We start from the raw sequence: 22,577 nt of genomic DNA on the forward strand, positions 1-22,577 counted from the left end.
GAGACACACCTGGTCACCATGCCTGGGCCACTGGGTTGGACGTGGGGAACCTCCCACACACGTCAGTGCTGCGCTGCCTTTCACAGCTTAAACTAGTGCTTCTCATTCTAAGTCCAAGCCCCGTGAGCTCTTTCATCCTTTCGAAATGGTTTAAGGGAGGGATCTTCAGTTAACCTCTTGTAAATCTGAACTGGTCAATTCCCAGTGGGTCAACTAGAGCAGAAGGGACACCAATCTGAATTCCTCTCCTACTAATGACATTTTCAGCAAAGAGTTTTTTGGCCTTCACTTGCAAAATCCCGAAGGTTTTTTTCCCCGATATTAGACATCACAGCTTCCTCTGCCCTCTCCGCATTATTCTGTAATATTAATCATTTTGCTAGTTAATGCCATGAATGCAGACTGCCAGTCCAGGGGCTCCCTAAAGTGGTTATTTTTAGTTACTTGTGACTTAGGTAATGTCGTTTCTGTATATTTAACATTAAAGAATGTGTGGCAATTATTTGGGGGGAGGGAATGAATGAGATAATGTGAGAACCCACACTGCCTCTGTTCTCTGCTCATCTTGTTCCTGTGCCCACGCTGCCCGCAGAAGCTGCACCGACTCCGGGTCTAGCTCTCCTCATCTAGTTTCCTTCACCCACACTCACCCTGACATTAGTCTAGAGGCTGCTATCATGCTTTTAGACTGATGAAAACAAGAAGCACATGCTTGCTTAAACTGGCAGTCCATTTCAATGAGAAGCCAATAGCCATGTGTTTAAGATGAGAAAGAGTTCGGTAAGATCAAATCCACTTTATTGGATGAGTTTTTAAGAATGCAGTGGTGTTCTTTTTAGTAAGAAGACTGACAAATCCTACACAGGGAGAAAGATTTGAATGGCAGTTTAAGGAGATGTCGTTAGCAAACACCAAGCCAAGCAGAACAACTGGCTTCTTCCTGAAAGCAATAATTCCCCATCTAATCTGTCTTTGCAGCTCATTAATTCTCTGGTAATCAGAGAAAGAGGTTTCCCAATTATCCTGCCACGGGAGAACCTGCCGGTGGATAGAAGCTAAAGCTCTATGGCACAGCACAGCACACAAACGGGCTATATGAAGAGGTGGGGTGTCCTTATTCCTGCTGTCCAAGCTCAGGAAGATGCCCCAGAGGTGGGTGTTATGCAAAATGATGGCCCATCTGTGTGTGTTTGAGAGACGTTTGTTTGGCACCTATCATTATCTGTGGCCTTGAGGAAGCTAACTTCTCTGAAGCTCAGTTGTCTCCTTGATAACAAAGGGTTTCTAAGAGCTTCTCTGCAGTGTTTTGAGAATTAAATACAAGCACCCAGGTGAAGTGCTAAAATCACTTCTGGGAACACAGTAGGTGCCCAGTAAATGGTGTATGTGCGGAGATGTATTCAGGGCATATTCTTAGGAAACAGGTGGCCAGCTGCCTTTTTTTTTTTTTTTTTCTGATTTTGGAAACTTCAATACAAAAAATTCTAGGGCTCCCAACTCACAAGAGACACATAGTTGAGGCCTGCTGGAAGTCAGGACATAGGAAAGTAACGTGAAAGAAGGTGCCCAGCTGTTACACATCATGAGCAGGGAGGGTTCTCCCCGGACAGACCAGGGCTCTTTCTCCTCCATCACGGTCAACTGCTCAAGCCATCATCTCAAAGCAGTAGAAGGAAATAACAGGAAGTGGGCTCTGACTGCACACCCAGGGCGACATCTGAACCATGGACAGCCATTCAACTATTCTACCATCCTTCAGGCAGTGGTGTCAATACCTGTCAGGTGTCAGATTGATGGGGAGAGGAGAATTCGTGAGAACTTACTTTCTTCTGAGTTCATGGGGCCTTTTCCCAAAAGGGGATGTTTGTTCTCAGAAAGAAAGGACATAGATGCTAAGGCAGGAATTTAGCTCCCAGTGCTTTTAAGGACTGACCAGGGAGATAATGCTTTGGGATTGTGGAGATGTTGAGGCCTGTGGGAATTACGTGTGGCCTCACTTTACTGCCTGGCTCAATAATCTGTGGCCCATTGGAAGTGATGGGTGGATTCTGAGCCATGCAACTCAGCGCTGTGACCTACAGTGGTGTGTGTACAGGCACAATGTTTTTTAAGTGACCAACTGAAGCTCTGTTCCTCATCAGACTTTACATTTAGTAAGACCATGTTTATATAAGAACTTCCAGAAAATGATCTGAAAAAGTCTTCAAGCTTTAGTTGGATCAACTGGTCATGAAGAAGGATTTCCTAGGAATATGAGTGGCAGTCTTCTTGCATTTCCGTTTCCATGAGAGATAAAAGCTAATGTGCACACTCAGATTAGTGTGTGACTAAGCACAGTACACGTGGCCTCTGGACGATCACAGAGCTTTAGAATAGGACTGCATTGATCTCTTCCTCTTCTGCAGCCTTTACGGCTTCTGTAGTTGGCCTAGAGATAACGATTTGGGTCATGGTGGCCACTGCAGTGTTGAGCTGGAGAGCCACTTGCTTGGCAGGTTAGGGGACATTTAGAATCATAAACTGAGACAGGTGTGAAACAGGCCCCAGGCCCCAGCCAGCTACAAGGCTACCCTCACCTGTAGTTTCCCCAGTCCTTGCTTATCTGCCTCTCTGAGGGCTGTAGCCTGCAGGCATTGATCGGTTTGACTAAGGCAGGTTTTAGATCTATCTGAGGGCAAAGAAACAGTCCCGCTGGGCAAGCCTTGGATCTGGTGGGCCTGTGGTGAGTACCAACACTGAGGAGTTCCAGCTGCAGCTCCTCTCCCCTCAAGGCATCCAGTCTCAGTAATGGGCTTTAGATTCTTGATTGCACGCAGTTCCATACCTGGTTGCTATAGGCTGCCTGCTTCCATTTCCCTTGAGGGCAGTCCATTTTCCTAACCCCCCAAGACCTGCTTCACCGCAGAAGGAAGCCTGAAACTTCACTCAATGCCAGTCCCCTGGGGATGACTCCAGCTTGCTTGCTGCTTCCCTGTGCCCACCTGTCAAGATCCAGCCCATGTACCCAAGCCTGCCCTGAAGATGGCAGTCCATGAGAGGCTGGTCCCCATCTCAGGCTGCCTGCCTCCTCTTCTCCTCTGCCCCAGAACCTAGAAGACCCAGCCTGAGGGGACCTGAGCCTGAGATCCAAACACAATCCCCTTTGCTCTGCCTTAACGTTCTGTCTCACTGTGGCTTTGCTTTTACTCGTGGGGAAGGTGCTTCACATTTGGGGCAGAAAATGCTTCCATTTTCAAAGGCCAGTTGAGAGCTGTGAAAATTGTGGGTGAGACATTCATAATTTTGTGGCCAGGGAACATCTGAAACCTCTCTCCAGGTCTAAGTCAGCTAATCAGAAGCCTGTTTGCCTCAGCACGACCAGACATTCTCCATCCATTGACAGGAAAATCTGCACTATCCATCTGTCCATCCTCTTTCTGTGCCCTCTTTACTGAAAAAGAAAAGCCCTCTGAAGCTGTCAGTTTTAAGACTCTTCTCTGCTCTTTTTTCTCTTAACGTTCACACCCTCCCAATTCTCCCATTGATTTCCCTCTCCCTTCCCTGGGCACTATCTGAGCTCTCCCAGCCCAGCGGTCTTTTGAGACACCTGCTTGCCAGCGGGGAGGCCCAGGGGCTTCCTGGCACCAGGTGAGAGTTGGTCCAGCCTGGGCTTGAAGGCAAAGCTGCCTGTGCAGTCACCTCTCACTTTGCCTCACATCCTCTAATTCTCTGGGTAACAGAGATGTGCTGGGCCCTGAAGTCAGATACCTCAGAAAGAACTGGTGCCAATGCTTGTTTTAAAATTTTACGTGCTCGTCTTTCTCTTTGTTTCTCTTCCCTCTGTGCCCTCCCTGTTTCAGCACTGACTGGCTCATCTTGGCCTCTGAAACTCAGCTTTCTCTCTCCCTGGATCCACTACAGGCTCTCTGAGACTGTGAAAGAACACCTCGGCAAAAGTTAAAAGTACTTTGAGATTCTGGGGTCAAAGTATTAAAAAGAACCAGCTTCTGGGGTTCTCCCACTGGTGGGAGGCACAGGGTACAGTGAGATTAGGGGTGGCCTGGAAGTGGCCGAGATAACTATCCGTGTGCTCAGAGGTGCTCAGAGGTGGCCCAGGTGACTTTCTAAGAGTCGCTTTAAGGAGATCAGTTGTCCAGTAGGCTACATTTGACATGTAGAACACAGCGGAGGGAAAGCATACACCCTTCAGAGATAGTGACAGAGATCACCAAGGGCCTTGTACTCCACAGCTCCCAATAAGTGGTCATCATTGGTCTCGAATTTGAAAGGAAGTGCCGGCATGACTCCAATCGACCTTAACCCATGAGGTCTGTGAGCTCACTCTAGGACGGGGGTTTGAGCTTCCAGGAGGGCAGAATCTCTCCTCTCAGAATCCACGACGAGCCTTCAGGTGGTAGTAGTGACAGGAAGGGCTGTGACAGCTCCCTCTAGGTGTCAGCCCCTGGAGAGGAGCTGCCAGTTGGTTTGTGAGACCTAAGTAGAGAGGTGATTGTGGGCTAGATGACAGAGGTGTATGTGAGGACAGAGGCCACCCTGTAACTTTTATTGTGGGGAAACCCTTCCTCCTCTGGCCTTTGGCCAGTGCTCACAGAGGCTGAGAGAGAAGAGGCAGCATTGCTGTGGGGGCCTAGGCAATAGGCCACCTGTTTGGAGGAGCCCTGAACAGGGAGCATCCAGGACTGGATATAATGTTCCTCCCCACAGAGCCTTGATGGTTCCTAGGTGCCCCAAACACCATGCTCAGCTAATTCACCCCCTTCACCCTGGCTCTGCAGCATCTGAGCTCATAGAAGCCAGTGAAGAAAGGTTGTAGGGACAGTGCAGCCCTTACACTGAATCCCTGGTCTTCCGGGACCCACTTAGCTCCTCAGGCTCATCCTTTCCATTCTGTTCAGCCTCTGCATCAGGCTCTGCTTTAGCACAGCTTCCCGGCAGGGGGGTGCTGGGGAGGTACTGGAAGAGCCGGCCTTCCCGCTTCATTTCTGCCAGCTCCTTGGCACAGCAGCTGGGTGTGTTGGTCTCATAGGTGTCATGGAAAGTGTTGTAGTCCACCTCATAGAAGCCTTTTTCCAAGGTGAGGACTGGTGTGAACCGGTGGCCCCAGAGCACCTCTGTATCCATGTATGAGCTCCGTGCTTGGCAAGTCATGCCTGGGGGGAGAAAGGGTATAAGTATCAGGACTGGCCACAGGCATCCATCCAGTCATCTAATTATCCATCCATCCATCCATCCATCCATCCATCCATCCATTTATCCATTCACCCATTCATCCATCCATTTATCCATCCAACCATCCATTATCCATTCATCTATTTACCCATCTGATCGTTCAGCAGGCATTTGCTGAACATCTACTTTGTGCTAAGCATGATGGAGATATAAAGCTAGATAAGGAATAGTCCTTGCTCTGAAGGAACGTATTAGAGGTGAAGGCAGAAGATTACAAATCAAACGCAAGATTCTGGCATAGGTTTCTAGAGACTGGAGTGGATAATTCTAGAAGAGCTGGAGCAAGGAATATGATTCTTGCAAATAGCATTAGGGTCTAGAAGACTGAGACAAGAAAAGAGGAAGAAAAAAGGGTTTGAACAAAGATAAATTCAGAAAGTGGATACAGAGAAGCTGACAGGCATTTAGAACACATGGGGATTGTTTCAGGTAGACACATATGGGCAGAAGCCTTCCCCCCCCCCCCCTCACACACACACACACACACACACACACACACACACACACAAGGCTTGGAGTACGCGTGCTCCAATGCCTCCATTCCCTGTCCACTCAGCCCTGGCATGCCTGTGTTATTTTTAGGTGTTGCTTTCTCTCCAGAGAGGGAGGGAAGCTTTGTTTATGGAAAAGGAAGCCTCTGTTCTTAGGGTACAGGAAAGCTTTCTGATATTTAATCTTCTGGTCAAGGAAGGTATGAACATGTGCTCTTCAGAAGCTGAAGGAGAAGCTTGCTCCAGCTTTGGCTTTTCTCTGGCAGGGGTCTCATACAAACCAATCCAGGTTAAAGGTTAATTCTCACTCAGTTGTGCTCTATGCTAGGCAACCCTGGTGCACCCTACACACTGTGAGCTCACAGCCTGCTCTCTGCTCTGGAGTGGAAGTGAGGGGCTGTCTGGGTCTGTCTTTGCGACTCAGGCCTTGCCCCTCATTGCCCAACCCTGAGTCTCAGCTGAGTTGTGGAGGCACAAGCTGGACGCTGATCAGTCTAGACCCAGGAAGGTCAGATGTCTGTACTTTCAGCAGGGACTCACAAAAGAGCTGAACAGTACCTCCACGGGAACCCTTGTGACAAGCCGCTGAGGCTCGTCCTGCTTTTATTCTGTCCCCCTCCTAGGATATGGCAGTGGGCAAACCTGTAGCTAGAGATCTCATTTGTGCCCCTGGAGTAGTCCTCCAATGCATTCGGAAAGGACAGAAACGCTTCTAGGTTCTAGATACCGTGCTTTAGCTATGTCACGCCACTTAACCATTCGATCCTGACAATCTTGTCATTTTATTGACAAGCTAAGCAACTCGCCCCAACTCACACAGGCAGGTTATGCAGAACTGCTGAACACACAGCAGAGCTGGGCTTCATAGTGTGGCAATCAAACCATTAAAGTCTTTGAGATCAGGACAGATGTGGATGGGTGGTCTCTTTCCCTCATCTCTCTGGTTTCCCTGCAGTCCCAAGGACAGTAGCAAGGGTACCCCAGGTCAGGAGATGGAAGAAGGTCAACCAGACAGGGCAGGTCAACTGCAGGCCATTGACTTTGAAAGAGACCAGATGAAGGAAGCCAGGTGGGTGAGCTCAGCACTTGCTCCCTCTGCTTCAGGTGGCAGTGAGGGTGGCCAGGAGAGTGGTAATGCAGAGCTTTCCTATTTGCCCCCATGTGTTTGAACTGACCTCTTCTTTGTGGCCTTGGAGTTGAGCTCCTCCCCACAGAAACTCAGCCTGTGCTCTGACCCTGAGCTCGGCACCAAGGGCAGCATGACCTCTGAGCCTCCAGCCCTGCTGGGGGAGGCTTCCAGCATCCTGACTGTCCTGGGCCCCAGGGGCTCCCATTGCTGCCACCATATGCTGCCTGGCCAGGCTCCGGCCCAGCAGATGGCCAGGCAGTCCAGCTGTACCAGCCCCTGGAGCCCATTCGCACCCCCAGCCAGGTCCCACTGGCTCTGCATGGGAAGGTCTGTGGCTGTGCTTGTCTGACTCTCCCACCCAGCAACCAGTTTCCTGAAAGGTGAGGAAGGCTTATTTGACCATCTTTGTGACAGGCCCCTAAGATTTAGGGGGCAGTGTGGTATGGTAGACAAAGCTCTAGATTTGAAAGTGAAAGATTCGGGTATGACCACTTCCTGTCTACGTGAAGCTGCCCCATGAAGCTTCCACGTCTGTTAAATGGAATTGAAGCCAGCCCTGTGGTGGTGTTGTAAGAATTAAAAAACTACACATCATTCTAAGCCTGAGTTAGTTTTCTACAACTGCTCAGTGTAGTGAAAAAAGAGAAAGGGAGATAGAGGAAGGGAATAGGAAGCAGAGTTCAGGGTTCACTGAGGGCTCCTCTCCCCAGGAGGTCTGGCCATTGGTGGGGGTGGACTCTTTGGCTCCTCAGGCTTAGGGCTCCCTGGAGCCCCACACAGAGCTCTGTCAGGATTGAGGAATGGTAGATGGTCTCAGCTACTAGCTGCCTGTTAGAGTCAATAGCTGAGCAGGAGGTACCAGGCTGGCCACGAAGCGGGCATGGCTTGGTCACAACTGGGCTTGGATGTACTGTTTTCTGTATGCCCAGTGTTCCCTGAGCCAGCCTACCACAGGGAAGCTAGGGGCAGGCTGCTCCAGGAAAGTAGGGGTGGGAGGGGCGAGGGGGACTAGATGAGCCACTCCCACAGATCTAGGGCATAGGTATCTCTTCAAAAAGAGGATTTTGTGAGTTTGGGAATCCTTGAGTTTGGGAAATTACTCTCCTTTCCTCGTGAAGCAATTCACAACACGTAAGATGCCATCAACTTGTACCATTAAGAAACTAGATCATCTTTGTTGAACCCCATCTTTCCCAAACTTATTTGATCACAAAACTCTTTTTTGGTAGACACCTGCTTCAGGATGGGTGGGAGCAGGTGGTATAGTTTGTTGGAAATGAGTGCTGGCTTTGGGATCCCCCTGCCTTGAGGTGCATCTTGGCTCTACAACTTAGTAGCACTGCTCTTGGGAAAATAACTTGCCTGTCTGTGCCTCTGTTTCTTAATCTGTGATATAAGGAACACTATCTTAGAGGGTGTAGGAGAGCATTAAATGAGATATTTATTATATGTTGAAAGTTTAGAACTATCGCTGGAAGTTGAGGGAGTTCTGTGAACGTTATTTGTTGTTATTATTCCATTTTAAATAACAATACTCCTCAGAGCACAGCTTAGGGGGCGGGGTGGTTGACTGTGCCATCTCAAGATTCTCAGACGTGAACGTCCATCGTCTGGAATCCCGGTGGCCTAAGCTCCTGGGCATGGAAAGGGCCAAGGAGGATGCAGTGTCTTACCTGTTGCCTCCACCATCCCTTCCAGAATGACCACGATTTCAAACTCTTCCTGATCCAGCTGGGCCCTCGACATCTCCCAGAAAGGGCTCTTCTCATTGATCTCATGGGAGATGGTGAGTGGCGACACCAGAAAGAGACGGTCATCCCCCGTGTCAAAGCCCACGTTAATGTCCGTTTGGTTCAGGGGGATGAATTCCCCTTCTTTGGTCTGCCGGGACTTGATGAGCTTGGCGCGGATGGAGGCTTCTACGATGTGGGAGTTGCGAAGGTCACCCACCCGGAACATGAGGCAGAGCTTCTCATCCCGCATGGAGATGACCGCGTTGTTGGAAAACATGAGGGTCTCCGCTCTCTTCTTCGGCTGGCTGATCTTGACAAACATGCAGCCCACCATGAAGGCATTGACGATGGAGCCGAGGATGGCCTGGACCAAGAGGAGTATGATCCCCTCTGGGCACTTCTCTGTGATCACCCGAAAGCCGTACCCGATGGTGGTTTCGGTCTCAATGGAGAACAGGAAGGCGGACACGAAGCCACTGAGGTTTTCAACACAGGGAATCCACTCTTGGTCACCGACATGGTCCAGATCACCCCGAATATAAGCAATGAGCCACCAAATGAAACCGAAGAACAGCCAAGTGACGGTGTAGACCATGGTGAAGACAAGCAGGTTGAAGCGCCACTTGAGGTCCACCAGCGTGGTGAAGAGGTCGCTCAGGTACCGGTAGGTCTCCTGGACGTTGCCGTGGTGGACGTTGCACTTGCCGCTCTTCTCCATATAGCGCTGGCGGGGCTTCTTGCCTTCCGCCAGCAGGCGGGTGCGGTCTGTGGCAATGGGGATGTAATCACGAGCTTGTTTGGGAATCTTCTTAGGGTCCCTGGGAGTGACTCCAATCTCCATATCTTGGTGCATAGCATTCCTAGAATCACCAGCCATAGCTGGGATACGCTGAGTTAAAAAAGACATCATCAGTGAGATGGACTGTTCTGATTCCCTGAAACATAAGACTTCGAGGGCACTCCTACCTCTGTGCTCTAGCAAAGGCCTCTCATCTAGTGTACAGTGACTGGCCTGGGGAATTCTCAAGGGCAGGGACCATGTTATCTTCTGTTATGGGCTGGTATCCCCTGGTGACTAGTACAGGGTCTAACATATAATGGAAGCTCAACAGGTGTTTGTTGAATGAATAAATGAACAGCTCCTAGCCGTGATATACATTAAGTGTTTAAAGAGTCTAAAGAAATCTGGGAGCAAATTTAAAAATAACAATTTCTATAATTTATCAAATGACTACTATCGTCCAGGTAGTATACATGGACTATCATTTGTATCCACCACAATAACCCATCAGAATTAGATCTTGTAATTGCCATCATATAAATGCTATGCCATTTGTTTATGTGTCATCTTAATTTCTAATAGTCTCTTTCCCTCCATCAGACTGTAAGCTCCACAAGAGCATAATTTTGTGTCTGTTTTGTTCCCTAATACATTCTAGCACCCAGATCATAGCCTGGCACATTCTAGGTACTCCAAAAGTATTCACTGAATAAATAGATAAATAAATTTAAAAAATCACCCCAAAGAGGTTAAGTGACACCTGGACCACCAAACAAGTACGTGGCACAATCGATATTTGGATTTTTGCTCCTTGGGCCCAAAGCCTGTGCTCTTTTCTTTATATGATCACTCTGTCTCCCTTCTTTTTATCTGAGATCTTAGTAACAGACAGTAAGGACAAGGCAGTATGTATCTGATTCACCATGTGGTCACTCATCTATCTGAGAGGGGAGTCCGTGTCTGTCTGAGCACTTACTAATATGACAAATTGCTGGTAGACCCGCCATTACAAACTTTCTTACAGCAATTTGCTGCCCTCTAAGAAACCGATGTGAACATGAGTATTAATGCTCCAAGATTTTCAAAAGGCTGCAAACTTATACGTGGAATCTAAAAATAAAATCACTTTTATAGATGTAGAGAACAGATTGGTGGTTGCCGGAGGGGGCGAGGGGAGGAGGGGTAGAGGGTACGAGGTAAGGGGGTGAGTGAAATGGGAGAAGGGGTCAAAAGATACAAACTTCCAGTTATAAGTCCTGAGGATCTAATGCACAGCATGGTGACTATAGTTAATAATCCTGCATTTATACTTGAAAGTTGCTAAGAGAGTGGATCTTGAAAGTTCTCATCACAAGAAAAAATAGTGTAACTTTGTGTGGTGATGGCTGGTAACTAAACTTATCGTGGTGATCATTTTGTAATATAAACATATATCAAATCATTATCTCATATACCTCTAATACAATGTTATCTGTCAATTCTATCTCAATAAAAATTTTTTAAAAGTCTGTAAAATGTTTTTGGAGTATATGCCACACTAAAGAAACACCCAGAAACCTGTAATACTCTATTTTTCCGATATTCTGTTCATACCCATTTAAAAATGCTTTAAGACACTAATGAGGCTAAGAAAGACCATGAGAATCTCTGCAGCTAATAATAGCAACTTAAATTTCTGAGCATTCATGAGCCAGGCACTGTGCTAGGAAATTTATTTCTATTAGCTCATTTATAATCTGCACAACAAAGCTATTAGACGAATATTGTTATTATCCCTCCAATCTTTGGACCAAGAAAATGATGCTCAAGAAGTTAAGTGGCTGAGTTAGGTTTGGATCCTGGTTTATCTGGCTTCAGCCTGAGGGCTCACAGCACCCACTGTACACTGGCCTGCAGACTGGATGTTTTATGGTTCATGCTTAGACTGATGAGCTGCTCCCTCCAGAAAGTGCTATGAGTTTCTGATCCTGAGAGAAGTCATTTCCAGGGATATTATCATTCAGCACTTCTTCATCAGCATATGCAAGCTTGTCTTGGTTTCTTAGGTTCTCACCTTTCCTGGAAACTGTTTCTGTGATAGAACAACCTGGATGAGTGTTCTATAAACCATCAAACCAACTGCCTCATTGACTACATGAGAAAGCTTTCACCCACCATAGAAAGTCAGATGATGCTGGCAGACCTTTTCCTCTTCTGCCTGGATGGGTGCAGCAATTTCAAGGTAACCTTTAAAATGTCACATTGAAGCGTCATAGGAAGGGCTGTTTGTCTCAGAAATCCATTGCCCATTTCCCACTCTGCACAGGGCCACCTGCTCCCTGCTCCCTGTCACGACAGTTACAAAGATAAATGAGTGAAGAGCTTGGTGTCGCTTTACAGGATCTCAAGCATGATTTGGCTGTACTCCTAGGTAGGAGACTTTTTACTGAAAATTTGATGGAGAATGCCCAGAAACAGTGAGAAATGCTTCGAATCTCAAGGCCCTGTGTGCCCCTGGGGACCTCAGCTGTTGGAAACCCAGACAGGGTCTAAAGGAGTGCTGCCGTGGACTCCTCAGGCCCCTGAGGTCAGGTAGGGCAGGCACAGTGCCCACAAGGCCTTGGCCGGGGTACCTGGGAAAGCACCTTCTTTTGCCTTCAGCTCTTTCGGGAAAACAGCTTTCTGCTGATTTTCTGCACTGTTTCCTTCTTTATTTTTAAACACCCTTTCATATGTTCTTGTAGGAGAAGGCCTTGTGCTGTCCTGGAAACAGAAAAAGGTTTTCTAGGACACCTCAGCTCAGATCAGAAAACTTCGTGTATCCAGTGGATAGGAAAAGGAGGTTTACTTCCCATCTGATATTGGGATACGTTCTCCAAGAGCACTGCAATTGTCTGCAGAAGCAATTCTTTGCTCAACTCAAGTGAGATCTGGATTCCAGCTCAGCTCCCAACAAACTTGTTCTTTGATTCAAAGAGACAGTCCTAACTGCTATAAATCCCATTTCTGCTCATCCAGCCCTGTGGGCCATTAGGGCAATCCAGGGAAAGAATGTCTGGATCCAAACATAAGTATAAGTGTAAACATATACTCAACCACTCTCTTTGAATTGAAATTTAATGCAATATTCCATTAAGCCTATTTTAAAGATGAAGAAAGAAGCCTAAGCATCTAAGTCAAATATGGAAAAACCCCAATGAGTGATTTGCAGGGCAGGTTTGGAGCTATAAGGCTTGGAGTCTCTACTGCTCAGGTTTGTCAGAGAGCAAAAAAAAAATCTCAGCTTCCAGGGCCATAGGCCTATGAAAAGAATATTTAGGGATGAAGTTGCTTCTTTAGTGAAAATTTCAAGATCCTTTCTACGCATCTATTCAGCAAGCATTAGTCAAGGAACTACTACAGTTCAGCGCCTGTCCAAAAAGCTGGGGATAAAGCAGTGAATAGGATGATGCAGATACAGTTTATATTCTAGAACCCCTTTGAACGTAGAGGTCTGTGCAGAACTGCCTGTGGAGAGAGAGGCAGGGAAAAAGGCTTTGACCAGGGCGAGGCAAGCCAAGTACCATAGCTGTTCTCTGTAGGACCAGGGAAAGGTATTGACTTGAGCAAATCCTGTTAAACCTCATCGAGTCCATCACTGCTCTTCATCTTTCATCCTTTCCGGTGTCCCTGAATGGGAAGCTGTGCCAAGACATGATTAAAACTCTCAGGAAAGACAGAGCTTAAAGTCCAGCAAAATGGTTTAATCTCTTTGATATACAAACACAAGTGGAGAAAGATCAAAAGAGGCAAAATCAAAAGAAGTTGTGTTTTAAATGATACATTAATGAATGTGACATCCATTTAAACAGACTTCTGTATTAAGAATTCAACTTCTCTTTCCCAATGAAAAAAATTCTGTGTCATGGAGGTGATCTAGAACAGAGGTCCCCGACATTTTTGGCACCAGGGACCGGTGCTTCTATGAGAATCTAATGCCTGATGATCTGAAGTGGAGCTGGGGTGGTGATGCTAGCGTGGGGAGCAACTGCAGATACAAAGGGAGCTTCCCTCACTGGCCTGCCACTCACCTCCTGCTATGCAGCCTGGTTCCTTACAGGCCACAGACCGGTACTGGTCAGCGGCCTGGGAGTTGGGACCCCTGCTCTAGAAAGTCAAGAGTTATGGATGAAGAAGCTTGATAGGAACTGCACTTTGTGGTCAACCGGGTTTCCTAAAGGGAGCACTGAGCTGAGAGTTTTGTCTTAGACTCCCTACTGTAAAAATGGAAATAGCAGACATCCTTAAAGATCTCCTTTTCTCTTTTATACATTCTGGGTCAAAGTCTTCATTCCTGAGGTTTGGGATATGGGATGAGGTTGGAGGAAGAGCAATGGAGAAGAATATATCAGATCTCATACTCAGATATTTGTATACTATTCTATATAAATCTAGATGGCTGTGCTGGTTGTTAAAATATGAAAATATTCCAAACGGGTTGGTAAATAGGCTGCCGCAATGCCCTCAGAGACCAATCAAGTATATACTAGATACAGAAAGGTGGGATTTTAATGCTCACAAGATTCCTGCTGCCTCTCTCAGGTATACTCTCCCTGTATACTCCTCCAGACTTAGGGGCAGGACACTCACTCCCATGAGTAGGTTATGTTATGGCACAGGTGACTTTTAGAAAGGGAGATCACCTGGGGTGAGCCTGACCTAATCGGATAAGCCTTTAAAGTGACTGGGCTTTCCCTGAAGTAGGAGATTTAGAAGCATGAGAAGAATTAGATAAAAGGGAAATTCTCCTTTGCTGGCTTTAAAGATGGATGGGGCCACAGAGCATGGAATGTGGGTGACTTCTAAGAGCTGAGAGGAGCCCCTTGCTGACAGCAGCAAGGACACAGGGACCTCAGTCTTACAATCACAAAGAACTAAATCCTGCCACAACCACAGGAGCTTGGAAGAGGCCCTGAATTCCAGAGGAGAAGATGGCTTTCTGACATCTGGATTTTAGCTTTGTGACACCTGAGCAGAGAACACAGCCCTGTCGTGGCTGGACTTCCCACCTGTGAGCTAATAAACGGATGTTGTTTTAAGCCATTAAGTTGGTGGTCATTTCCTACAGCAGAAATAAAACACTAATACAGTCTAGAAGGGGGAACCAGGTAATGAATGGATAGGCAGGCAAGTGGACTCTGGCCTCAGATTGCCTAGATCCTTCTTTTATCTTAAGCCCGGGACTTTTGGGGAAGTTACTTCTTTAAGCCTCAGTTATTTTATTTGCAAAATAGGGATGAGCATTGCTGTGAAGATTAACTGAAAGGTATGTGTACAGTGATTGGGTTATAGAAACTCTTTTAAGTGGTACTATTGTTATTGTTTTCTATCTAGGGGTAGGGTTGGGAGAGGGGAGGAGAGGCCTGCCCCAGAGCTTCAAGCAATTCAAGGATGAGGAAGGAGAACCAACAGGTCCCCAGTGTCCACTGTGTGTCATCATCATGCTTCATGTCATCATCCCTGGCTTCATGTCATTTGCTCCTGTAAGGGAGGGACTGTCCTCATTTCACAAAGGAGGAAATAAAAAGAGAGCCCGAATAACTTGCTCAAAGTCACACAGCTCATGCTATGGAGCTGAGATCCAAACACAGCTCCAGACTCTGGTAGCTGCACAAGAAAGCACCGTCCTTAATGTTTTACCTCTGTGGAATCCTGGCTGGAACCCCTCGCTCTTTTTCCCCCAAGAAGGTGGGCCTGAAGAACTTTCTAAGGATTTTCTCTTTGGGCTGCCACATTGAGGCAGAGACTGTTTTGGAGCTCAGATCCAGGCGTTTCTCTTGCCCCATGACCTGCTTCCTCCAGAACAGCAGAGGTCAGCTCCTGTGCTCCAGGCTTCCTGGGTCTCTGATGTGATCTCGCCCTGATCCTCTGTGGCGGAAGCATGGGCAAGAGGAACTGGGAGGTGACTGGGGATGGGGAGCCCAGAACGCACGCGACTGGACCAGATCTGCCCCAGAGCACAGCGGGGACAGGGGACCTGGGAGCCTGAGCACTGCGGCCTGGAGCGTGGGATCAGGGTCCCCGGTGTCCTGCCGCGAGCCTGGCTTACTGGGATCCTTTTCTTTCAGCAGCCTGTCCCTGGACAAATGGCCCCCTGTGATGGAAAGGGCAGCTCCAGCCGCTTTGCTTTTCTTCCTCTAGTCCCAGGACAGCCGCCACCTGGGAGGTGGGGGAAGAAGTGCAGGTGCATCGCCTTCTCCAAGCCCTGGAAAGAGCTGAAAGGGGCCAGGAGGGGTCGGCAAGGAGAGACCGAAGCTCTGAATTTCGAGACCAAGTGGGGTGGCCCCGAAGCCTGTGTCTGAGCCCATCTTTAGCAAGGAGGGGTCGGCCAGGGCTAGCGGCCCCAGCCACCCAGAGCTTGTGCCCAAACCACACTGATGGGGTGGCTCCTCCCAGGGAGCCAGACCTGGTTTCCAAGCTGTCAGCATTACCAACCTTAAAACAACAACAACAACAACAACAACAACAACAACAACAACAACCCCTCGTTTTAGTGCATTCTGAGCTTTAATGGCAATGAGCTCAGTAGTAATAAATGTTTAAAAACTTGTCAGGTGTTTTATTTTAAAACTTCATCTTTTTGCAGCTATTTGTTCTTATCAATTTAGGTGGGAGCCTATTCTTTAATTCCTAGATATTTTATGGTTTTGCTTTTTGAACTAGGGTTCAAAAAATATCTAGGTGAGAGTATGTAAGATATTATATATGAAGAAAGCCCATTGGAAACTGTGACACACAGATTTATTCAGTCAATCAGTAAAACCCTCACGGAACAGTCACTGTACATTTGCATCATGCTGAGCTCTGGGGATGGAAGTGGGTGGAACAGCACTTAGCCAGCCTTCCTGTGCTTTTCGTTCACAGGATCAAATGCAGATTCTGATTCAGTAGGTTCGGGGTTTCCAATGTGGATGGAAAAAGGAGTCACATACTAAACCTGACAAACTCAGAGGAGGCCTGCGTGGTGGACCTTACAAACTCAGAGACCCAAAGTAACTAGTAGAATGGTATGAAGAAAAAAATTCCTAACTAAAAGGGTGTTATGATGAGTAGTCACATCTTAGGCCTGTAGATTCCTTGAGGTAGGTCGATCTTTTCTTTTTTAAAATTTATTCGGGTGACATTGGTTAATAAAATTATATAGGCTTCAAGTGTACAATTCTATAATACATCCTCTGTATATTACGTTGTACATTCACTACCCAGAATCAAATCTTCCATCACCCTATATTTGACTCCTCACCACCTACCTGGTAACCACTACACTGTTGTCTGTGCTATGAGTTTTTAATTATCTCTTTGTCCTATACATTCGTAGCTTTCAGTTTTATATCCCACAGATGAGTGAAATCACATGGTTCTTGACTTTTTCTGTTTGACTTGTGTTACTTACCATGATATTCTCAAGATCTAATCTTTACCTTAAGTGAGCTTGTCTATTGTCTTTTCTAAGATAACAGACCTTTGAAATGTCAGCATAATCTTCTTTTCCAGAAACCTCAGGGAACCACCACCCACGCTCGTGAGCTGGAAACCACAGAACCCTTCATTGGTATCTTGTTTCCCACATACCATCTCCGTGTGCTGCGAATGTTAATTATTAACGATCCTGTGGCGACCAATGTAAAGGAAGTATGTGTTTCTCTACTTTGCCTTTTTATCCGATCCCGGAGATTCTCCGCTGTTGCTTTCTCCTGCCCCCTTAAGCAACCACCAATGGACTTCATGTAACCCTCCTTAGGGTTCTAATGTATAAAATAAGCTGCAAAACTGCCGTTCTTCAGAATATTTTCTCAATCTGTCGAGATTTTGCTTCCCAGCAATTTTCATCAGTTTGGTTCAAATAAACTCATAAAATTTTCTCTACAGATTTGGGTGTTTCTTACATCGACACCAGAGTCAGAATTTTTTCAAAGAGCTCCCAGTGATGAGGGTGCTGCTGGTGCTCAGTCCAGTCCCCACCCTGGGTACATATTGTAGTCGGCCGGAAGCTGGATGCCATGCTGAGGCCTGAGGCCAATGTCCCAACCCAGAGAACCTGACCCCAGGTGATTCTGACAGACGGCCTAGACTAAGGACCACAGCAATATTTTCTACCTTCAAGGAGCTCGTTTATGGCCAGTAACACAAAGGCAACTATCAGTGCAACAGAGGCACCAAGGTGCATTTCTTAATTCTGTTTGGCCACGGTGGGTGAGGAAGAGCCAGGAAAGGCTTGGTGAAGGAGGGTGAAGTGAACCTTCTTAAACTGAGAAACTGGGGAGTAGACTCCCCGCCACCGCCCATACTAGTAGCTCATGTATGGAACACCCATTATGTGCCATGTCTATCTGTGCTGGGTGCTTTTTAGGCACTCTCATTAAATATGCAAACAAATCTATTAGGTCTGTCTTAGTACCTCATTTACGGATCACCAAAGCAGAGTGATTTGCTTAAGGCCACTCAGTTTTTAAGTGGCAGGACCAGGTATGTCTAACTCTAAAGCCTCTAAAAGCAGCCACCGCTGCATCTGAAGTTGCTTCTCCTTGGCCCTTGGGTTTGACCAGGTTATCAGTGGTTCTGAGCTTCAGTGGTTTTCATGCTCTGAAAAGCATGGCCCAGGAGCCACAGATGACACATCCTGATCTGTGTTAGGAAACCAGTTTATGATTTACTGCTCTGTGTCCATTGTGCCAGGAGGCACAGCAGAGCTAGGGCCATCTTTTCTTTCCTCCTGCTGGGTCTGTATCCTGCACTCACCTGCCTGCTCTCTTCCAGAGCTACCCCGCCCCTTCCCCTGTTCATGCTTACAGCTGCTCCTTGACTTTCTAACTACAGCAATACTTGCTTCCACAGGCCCCTAATTGCTCCAAGTACACAGGGTTTCCACATGTCCCAGCTAATATCTGTTGTTCTGGAATAATCACCGAGTGCCTCATTCACTCTCAGAAATGTCTCTCAACAGTATGGCTCCTTACAAGGTAGAGACCACTAACTAGCGGCCACCAATTTAACTCGTAACAACTCACGGCTGGATTTCCCTCCATCTAAGGTATGTCTGCCTCTGCCAGGAGTGGGGGCAAACACCTTGTCACTCATGAATATTTTAGCTGAGTAGGGTGTGTATGCTGTAGTAACCAGAACCTATGGGGTGCCGAACTCTGCTGCCTACTAAAAGAGATGAGTGGGATCGGTGAATGGAGCTGCTGCTTCTTTCAACACAGACACACTGCAAATGCTTATTGATGAGATATTACTTTTTTCCTATTTTTATTCAAACGTGAGGTCTTCTTACACCTTCATTTTCACATCTTTGATAGAGAAAAAGATTTTAAAACATGTGAGTATCTTTATTTTAGGAAAATAAATTATGTAAACCCACAGTAAATGCAACCAAAACGTGCTCTGGATTTGGGGACACAATGGGGAGTAGTGGGGACTGAGGTGAGCTGAGCACACATGAAGTCATAACAGGGGCCACTGCTACTCAGCTAGAGTTAAGAAAGCTCTGGCCATGCAAGAATGTGGAGCTAGTACTGCAAGATCCTCCACTGTCTTTTTCCAGAAAAGCTAGAAATGAAGACTTTTAAACATGATTTTTTTTTCCTAATGTTACCAACTAATTCAACAATTTTTGAAACAGTGAGCTAGCCGAAGAAAATATATCTGTGAGTCAGATTCAGTCTGTCAGCTGCCGATTTATATGCTTCTGGGCTCTTGAGTCGTAGAAACGCTTTTCCTCGCATGCACATGTTGGACTGTACTTTGTGTTATGCCGAGCGTGGTGTTAGGAGTCGTGGTAATGTCAATAAACCCTCAAAGCTTTCCTGTTTGCACTAATGGGTCTGCCATGAACACAGCCTGTCAGTCCTCAGTGCAAAGGAAGCCAAGAGGCCAAACTGGGACTCGCACCGTAGCAGAGAGAGGGCTCAAAGGGGCTGCTCCTTCAGTTCCCACCAGCCTGGTTCCCATGGTCCTAATCAGCCCTGTCTCTGTGACCACAGCCTTGTCCCCAACACCCCCCAGTCCCCTCTGTCATACAGGTGGCTGCCATGACCCTCTCGTTCTTACAGCACTTCTTCTGCTTAGCTGCCTTCTTCAATCACACCCCTAGCAAATGTGCTGCAGAGAACAGAGCCTTGGGTGAGCACTGCAGTCCTTCATTTCACTGCTCGGGGAGGTGGTTCTCAATGAGGAGAGATTTCTGACTATAAATACTTCAAAGAAGATAGAGGGAGCTCCCTCTCCAGAGGAGGGTGAGTTAGGTCACCGCCCGAGTTGTTTCTGGCTCAGATGAAATGGATGCTGAGTACCAATGATTAGGGCATCCTGGAAAGATAGGACTGAGGAGCTCTGCGAGGGCAGTGGAGGTACACCACGTATGTTGGTTTTTATGCCTAGGATGCTTCTCACTGTCATGGGCTCATGGGGGCTCAGGGAATGCACACTCTTGTTAGTTCTGCTTCAAGCTGAGTGCCCAGGAAAAAGGATTCTGCCAAGGTCTGCCATAGCAAAGTGAATTTTGGCATCCCTCTCTCTGGAATGCAAAAATGTCTCCTGGCTATGTGAGGGGGAGTGTGTGCCAGGAGCAGGAGGGGCTTTCAATGGAATGTGGAGCCAAGGACAATGTGGATGGAAGAACAGGCTGTGTCAGACAGGACATTTCATCACCCAGATGTCTAGGCACAACGTATTGATTGCTGAGCTGCTAAGGCCTCTGCAAGGGAGCTGCTGGGTAAGGCGGGTGAGGAAGGCTTGAGGGATGCGGGCACTGCTACATCAGACTGCTCAGAATGACTGTCTCTGAGGCATCCCTCCTCAGGTATCCTGGGCCTCCATCCTAGGGCATCTGAGGGCTGCCTCTGTCCCTTGAATCTGGTCCTCAGTGTGGGTGGGATTCTAGTTTAGAAAAAAGTCAGGGTGGCAATGTGGATCAGGACTGGGGTTACTCCCAGAGTGACTCTAGTCCCTAGTTTTGACTCGGAGACATCCTGACCAGAGCAAGCTTTTTAGGGAACATTTGTCCATCTGTGCCACTTTCCCTATGTCCATTACACTCTGTTTGCTTTTGTTTTAAACATATATTCAATATATTTCCTGCAGCAGGTTGTGCTGACTTCTTGTTTTTCTTTGCAGAATAGCCCTGGAAGTGACATTTCTGTTTATGCTACTCTGCACTAGCTGCCTTACATACGTCAACTCATAAATCATCTCAGCCACACTGTGGAGTGAGTACAATGCGCCCACTACTCAGATAAGGAGACCGAGACTCAGAGAAGGTAGGGAACTGGCCCAAGTTCACATGGCTAGTGAGCAGCAGAACCTGGCTTTTGAATGACACTGGCCTGACTGCAGAGCCCATACCCTCCCACTCTCCCCACTCAAAGCCCATCAAAGTCCAGAGAACCAAACAGAATGTAAGCGGATTATAATCCTGACTGTTCTGTCCCTGAATTACACATTTCTCCATAGATCTCTACCCTGGATCTCTGTGTAAGAAATGAAATATTCACAGGAATTATAATGTCAATGAAATATCTGCCATTTTATCAGGAAGATCCTACCAGCCAAATACCAGTATAATACACTTGGCCTCCTAAGCTGAATTGTTACAGGTTAAGAGCAGGTATGAGGAATGAAACAATACCAGTATTATCATTATATGGACTTACTATGTAATAATAATGATACTTTGCATCTCTGTGGGTTTCTTTCAGAACTCTTGGATTGGCTCAAGAGAATCCTATAATATTAGTTACACTTTATAGTAGGATAGTTGTGGCTTGCCCAGAACACACAAGTGCTGATTAAGTCCCAATGTGATGACATTGTAGACATAGAAACACTGAATGTGAAGTTTTATGTAAAGTAAACACTGAGCGATTTAAAGGTAGGTCTAACATGTGGCTGCATAGTGAAGGGGGTCACTCGGTGCCACAGGGGGCACTAGCAGATGTAGCTGGGGCCTTCAGGGCTTGGGCAGCCCAGACGAGGGGAAGATAATGGGCAGCTCATTGGATTGCATCCGTGGAGGATTCTCCACCACAATTCTAAGGAGGTAATCGACCTGGTGCATTATTTTACAGTATCTGGAGAGAAAAATGTACTCTACTAGAAGTGCTGTGGACTAATCACATGCTTACTTTGTCATTAAAGAAACAAAAATGCTAGGAGTTCACGATAAAGATAAAACAATAAAAGTGGAGGATTAAATAGTGTTTCACTTAGGGTTTTTAAAGGAAGACAGAGTTCTTGTCTGAAATGGGAGCAGACAAGTCTGGCATTTGTTTATGGAGTTCAAATCTTTGGAGAAAATAATACAGGGACAAAAATATCATTTTGATGGTATTTAAAAGACCCATTTGAGTGTATCTAAATGAGTCCAAATATATTCAGCAATTTTTAAAATGGCAAAATTAGGCCTAATTCAAGGTATGGAATATAGATTTGAAAGGCTTAATCACATGCGAGTGCCTATCAAGCAATTTAACATTTCGTATGTAGCTAATTATTGAGCGGCGTGTCTATGGAGCAAGCTGTAAGCTTGTGACTGAGGTTCTCAACTTGTTTGGCTCTCATGTGCTTAAGATGGAGTATTTCACTTCCCGCTTTGGCAGGCTGCCATGGGCCACTGATGAGGTCCTTACATCTACTCATCTTAATACTCAGCCATGGATTACTGGCCATGGTCCAAATTCACTCCCCAAAGCCCCTATAGAAGATGTATGAAAAATCGTGAATAAAGGGGCATGCAAATCAAATTAATTCATTTTACATTTTTCCCCACATTTGTATCTGTCTATCCAGTATTTTTTCCTTTCTAAGCCTGCTATCTCTTTGCAAGCAAGCAGCACACTTAAAATACATTCTCTTCATTGTAACTCTGCACTGTGAATATGTATTCCGCATTAAATAATAAAGGAGATTAATGATTAAATCAAAATGAAAAACCACTTGTTTCCTCTCTGCAGCCCAAGGGACGAATTTCCTGGGCTGGTGCTAATTTATCAATGATGATTAGGGAATATGATATGGGAATAGTGCAGACAAGACAGTATCAAGATAGCAAGATAATGTGAATATGAAAATACTTATATACAAGTAAAAAAGATGAGATATGATAGAAGGTAAGTGAGCCAGTGAGAAAGGACCAGAGACACAGGGCATAATAGGTAAAATCCTAATAATTGTAGCTGAAACCTATTGGGAGCTTACCA

General features: G+C 46.5%; 1 protein-coding gene across 3 annotated transcripts in view; it reads right to left on the bottom strand.

Moving 5' to 3' along the window:
* Window positions 1-1,397: 1,397 nt before the first annotated feature.
* KCNJ5 (potassium inwardly rectifying channel subfamily J member 5) overlaps window positions 1,398-22,577 on the bottom strand; it is a 29,088-nt gene continuing 7,908 nt past the window's right edge. Inside the window, exons 2-5 of one of the 3 annotated variants that reach the window (XM_039872720.1) lie at window positions 11,518-11,688; window positions 8,523-9,471; window positions 4,832-5,150; window positions 1,398-3,905 (exon numbers count right to left, since the gene is read on the bottom strand). In XM_039872720.1, the coding sequence (XP_039728654.1) occupies window positions 3,851-3,905; window positions 4,832-5,150; window positions 8,523-9,471; window positions 11,518-11,520 (1,326 nt within the window). In that variant the 5' untranslated portion in view covers window positions 11,521-11,688 and the 3' untranslated portion in view covers window positions 1,398-3,850. Of the gene's footprint in view, window positions 5,151-8,522; window positions 9,472-11,517; window positions 11,689-22,577 lie in introns of all 3 variants that reach the window. The other 2 variants (XM_039872718.1, XM_039872719.1) reach the window with 2 other exon arrangements.

This window comes from Pteropus medius, unplaced genomic scaffold (assembly GCF_902729225.1).
Source record: "Pteropus medius unplaced genomic scaffold, Ma_sr-lr_union100, whole genome shotgun sequence".
Taxonomy (NCBI): Eukaryota; Metazoa; Chordata; class Mammalia; order Chiroptera; family Pteropodidae; genus Pteropus; species Pteropus medius.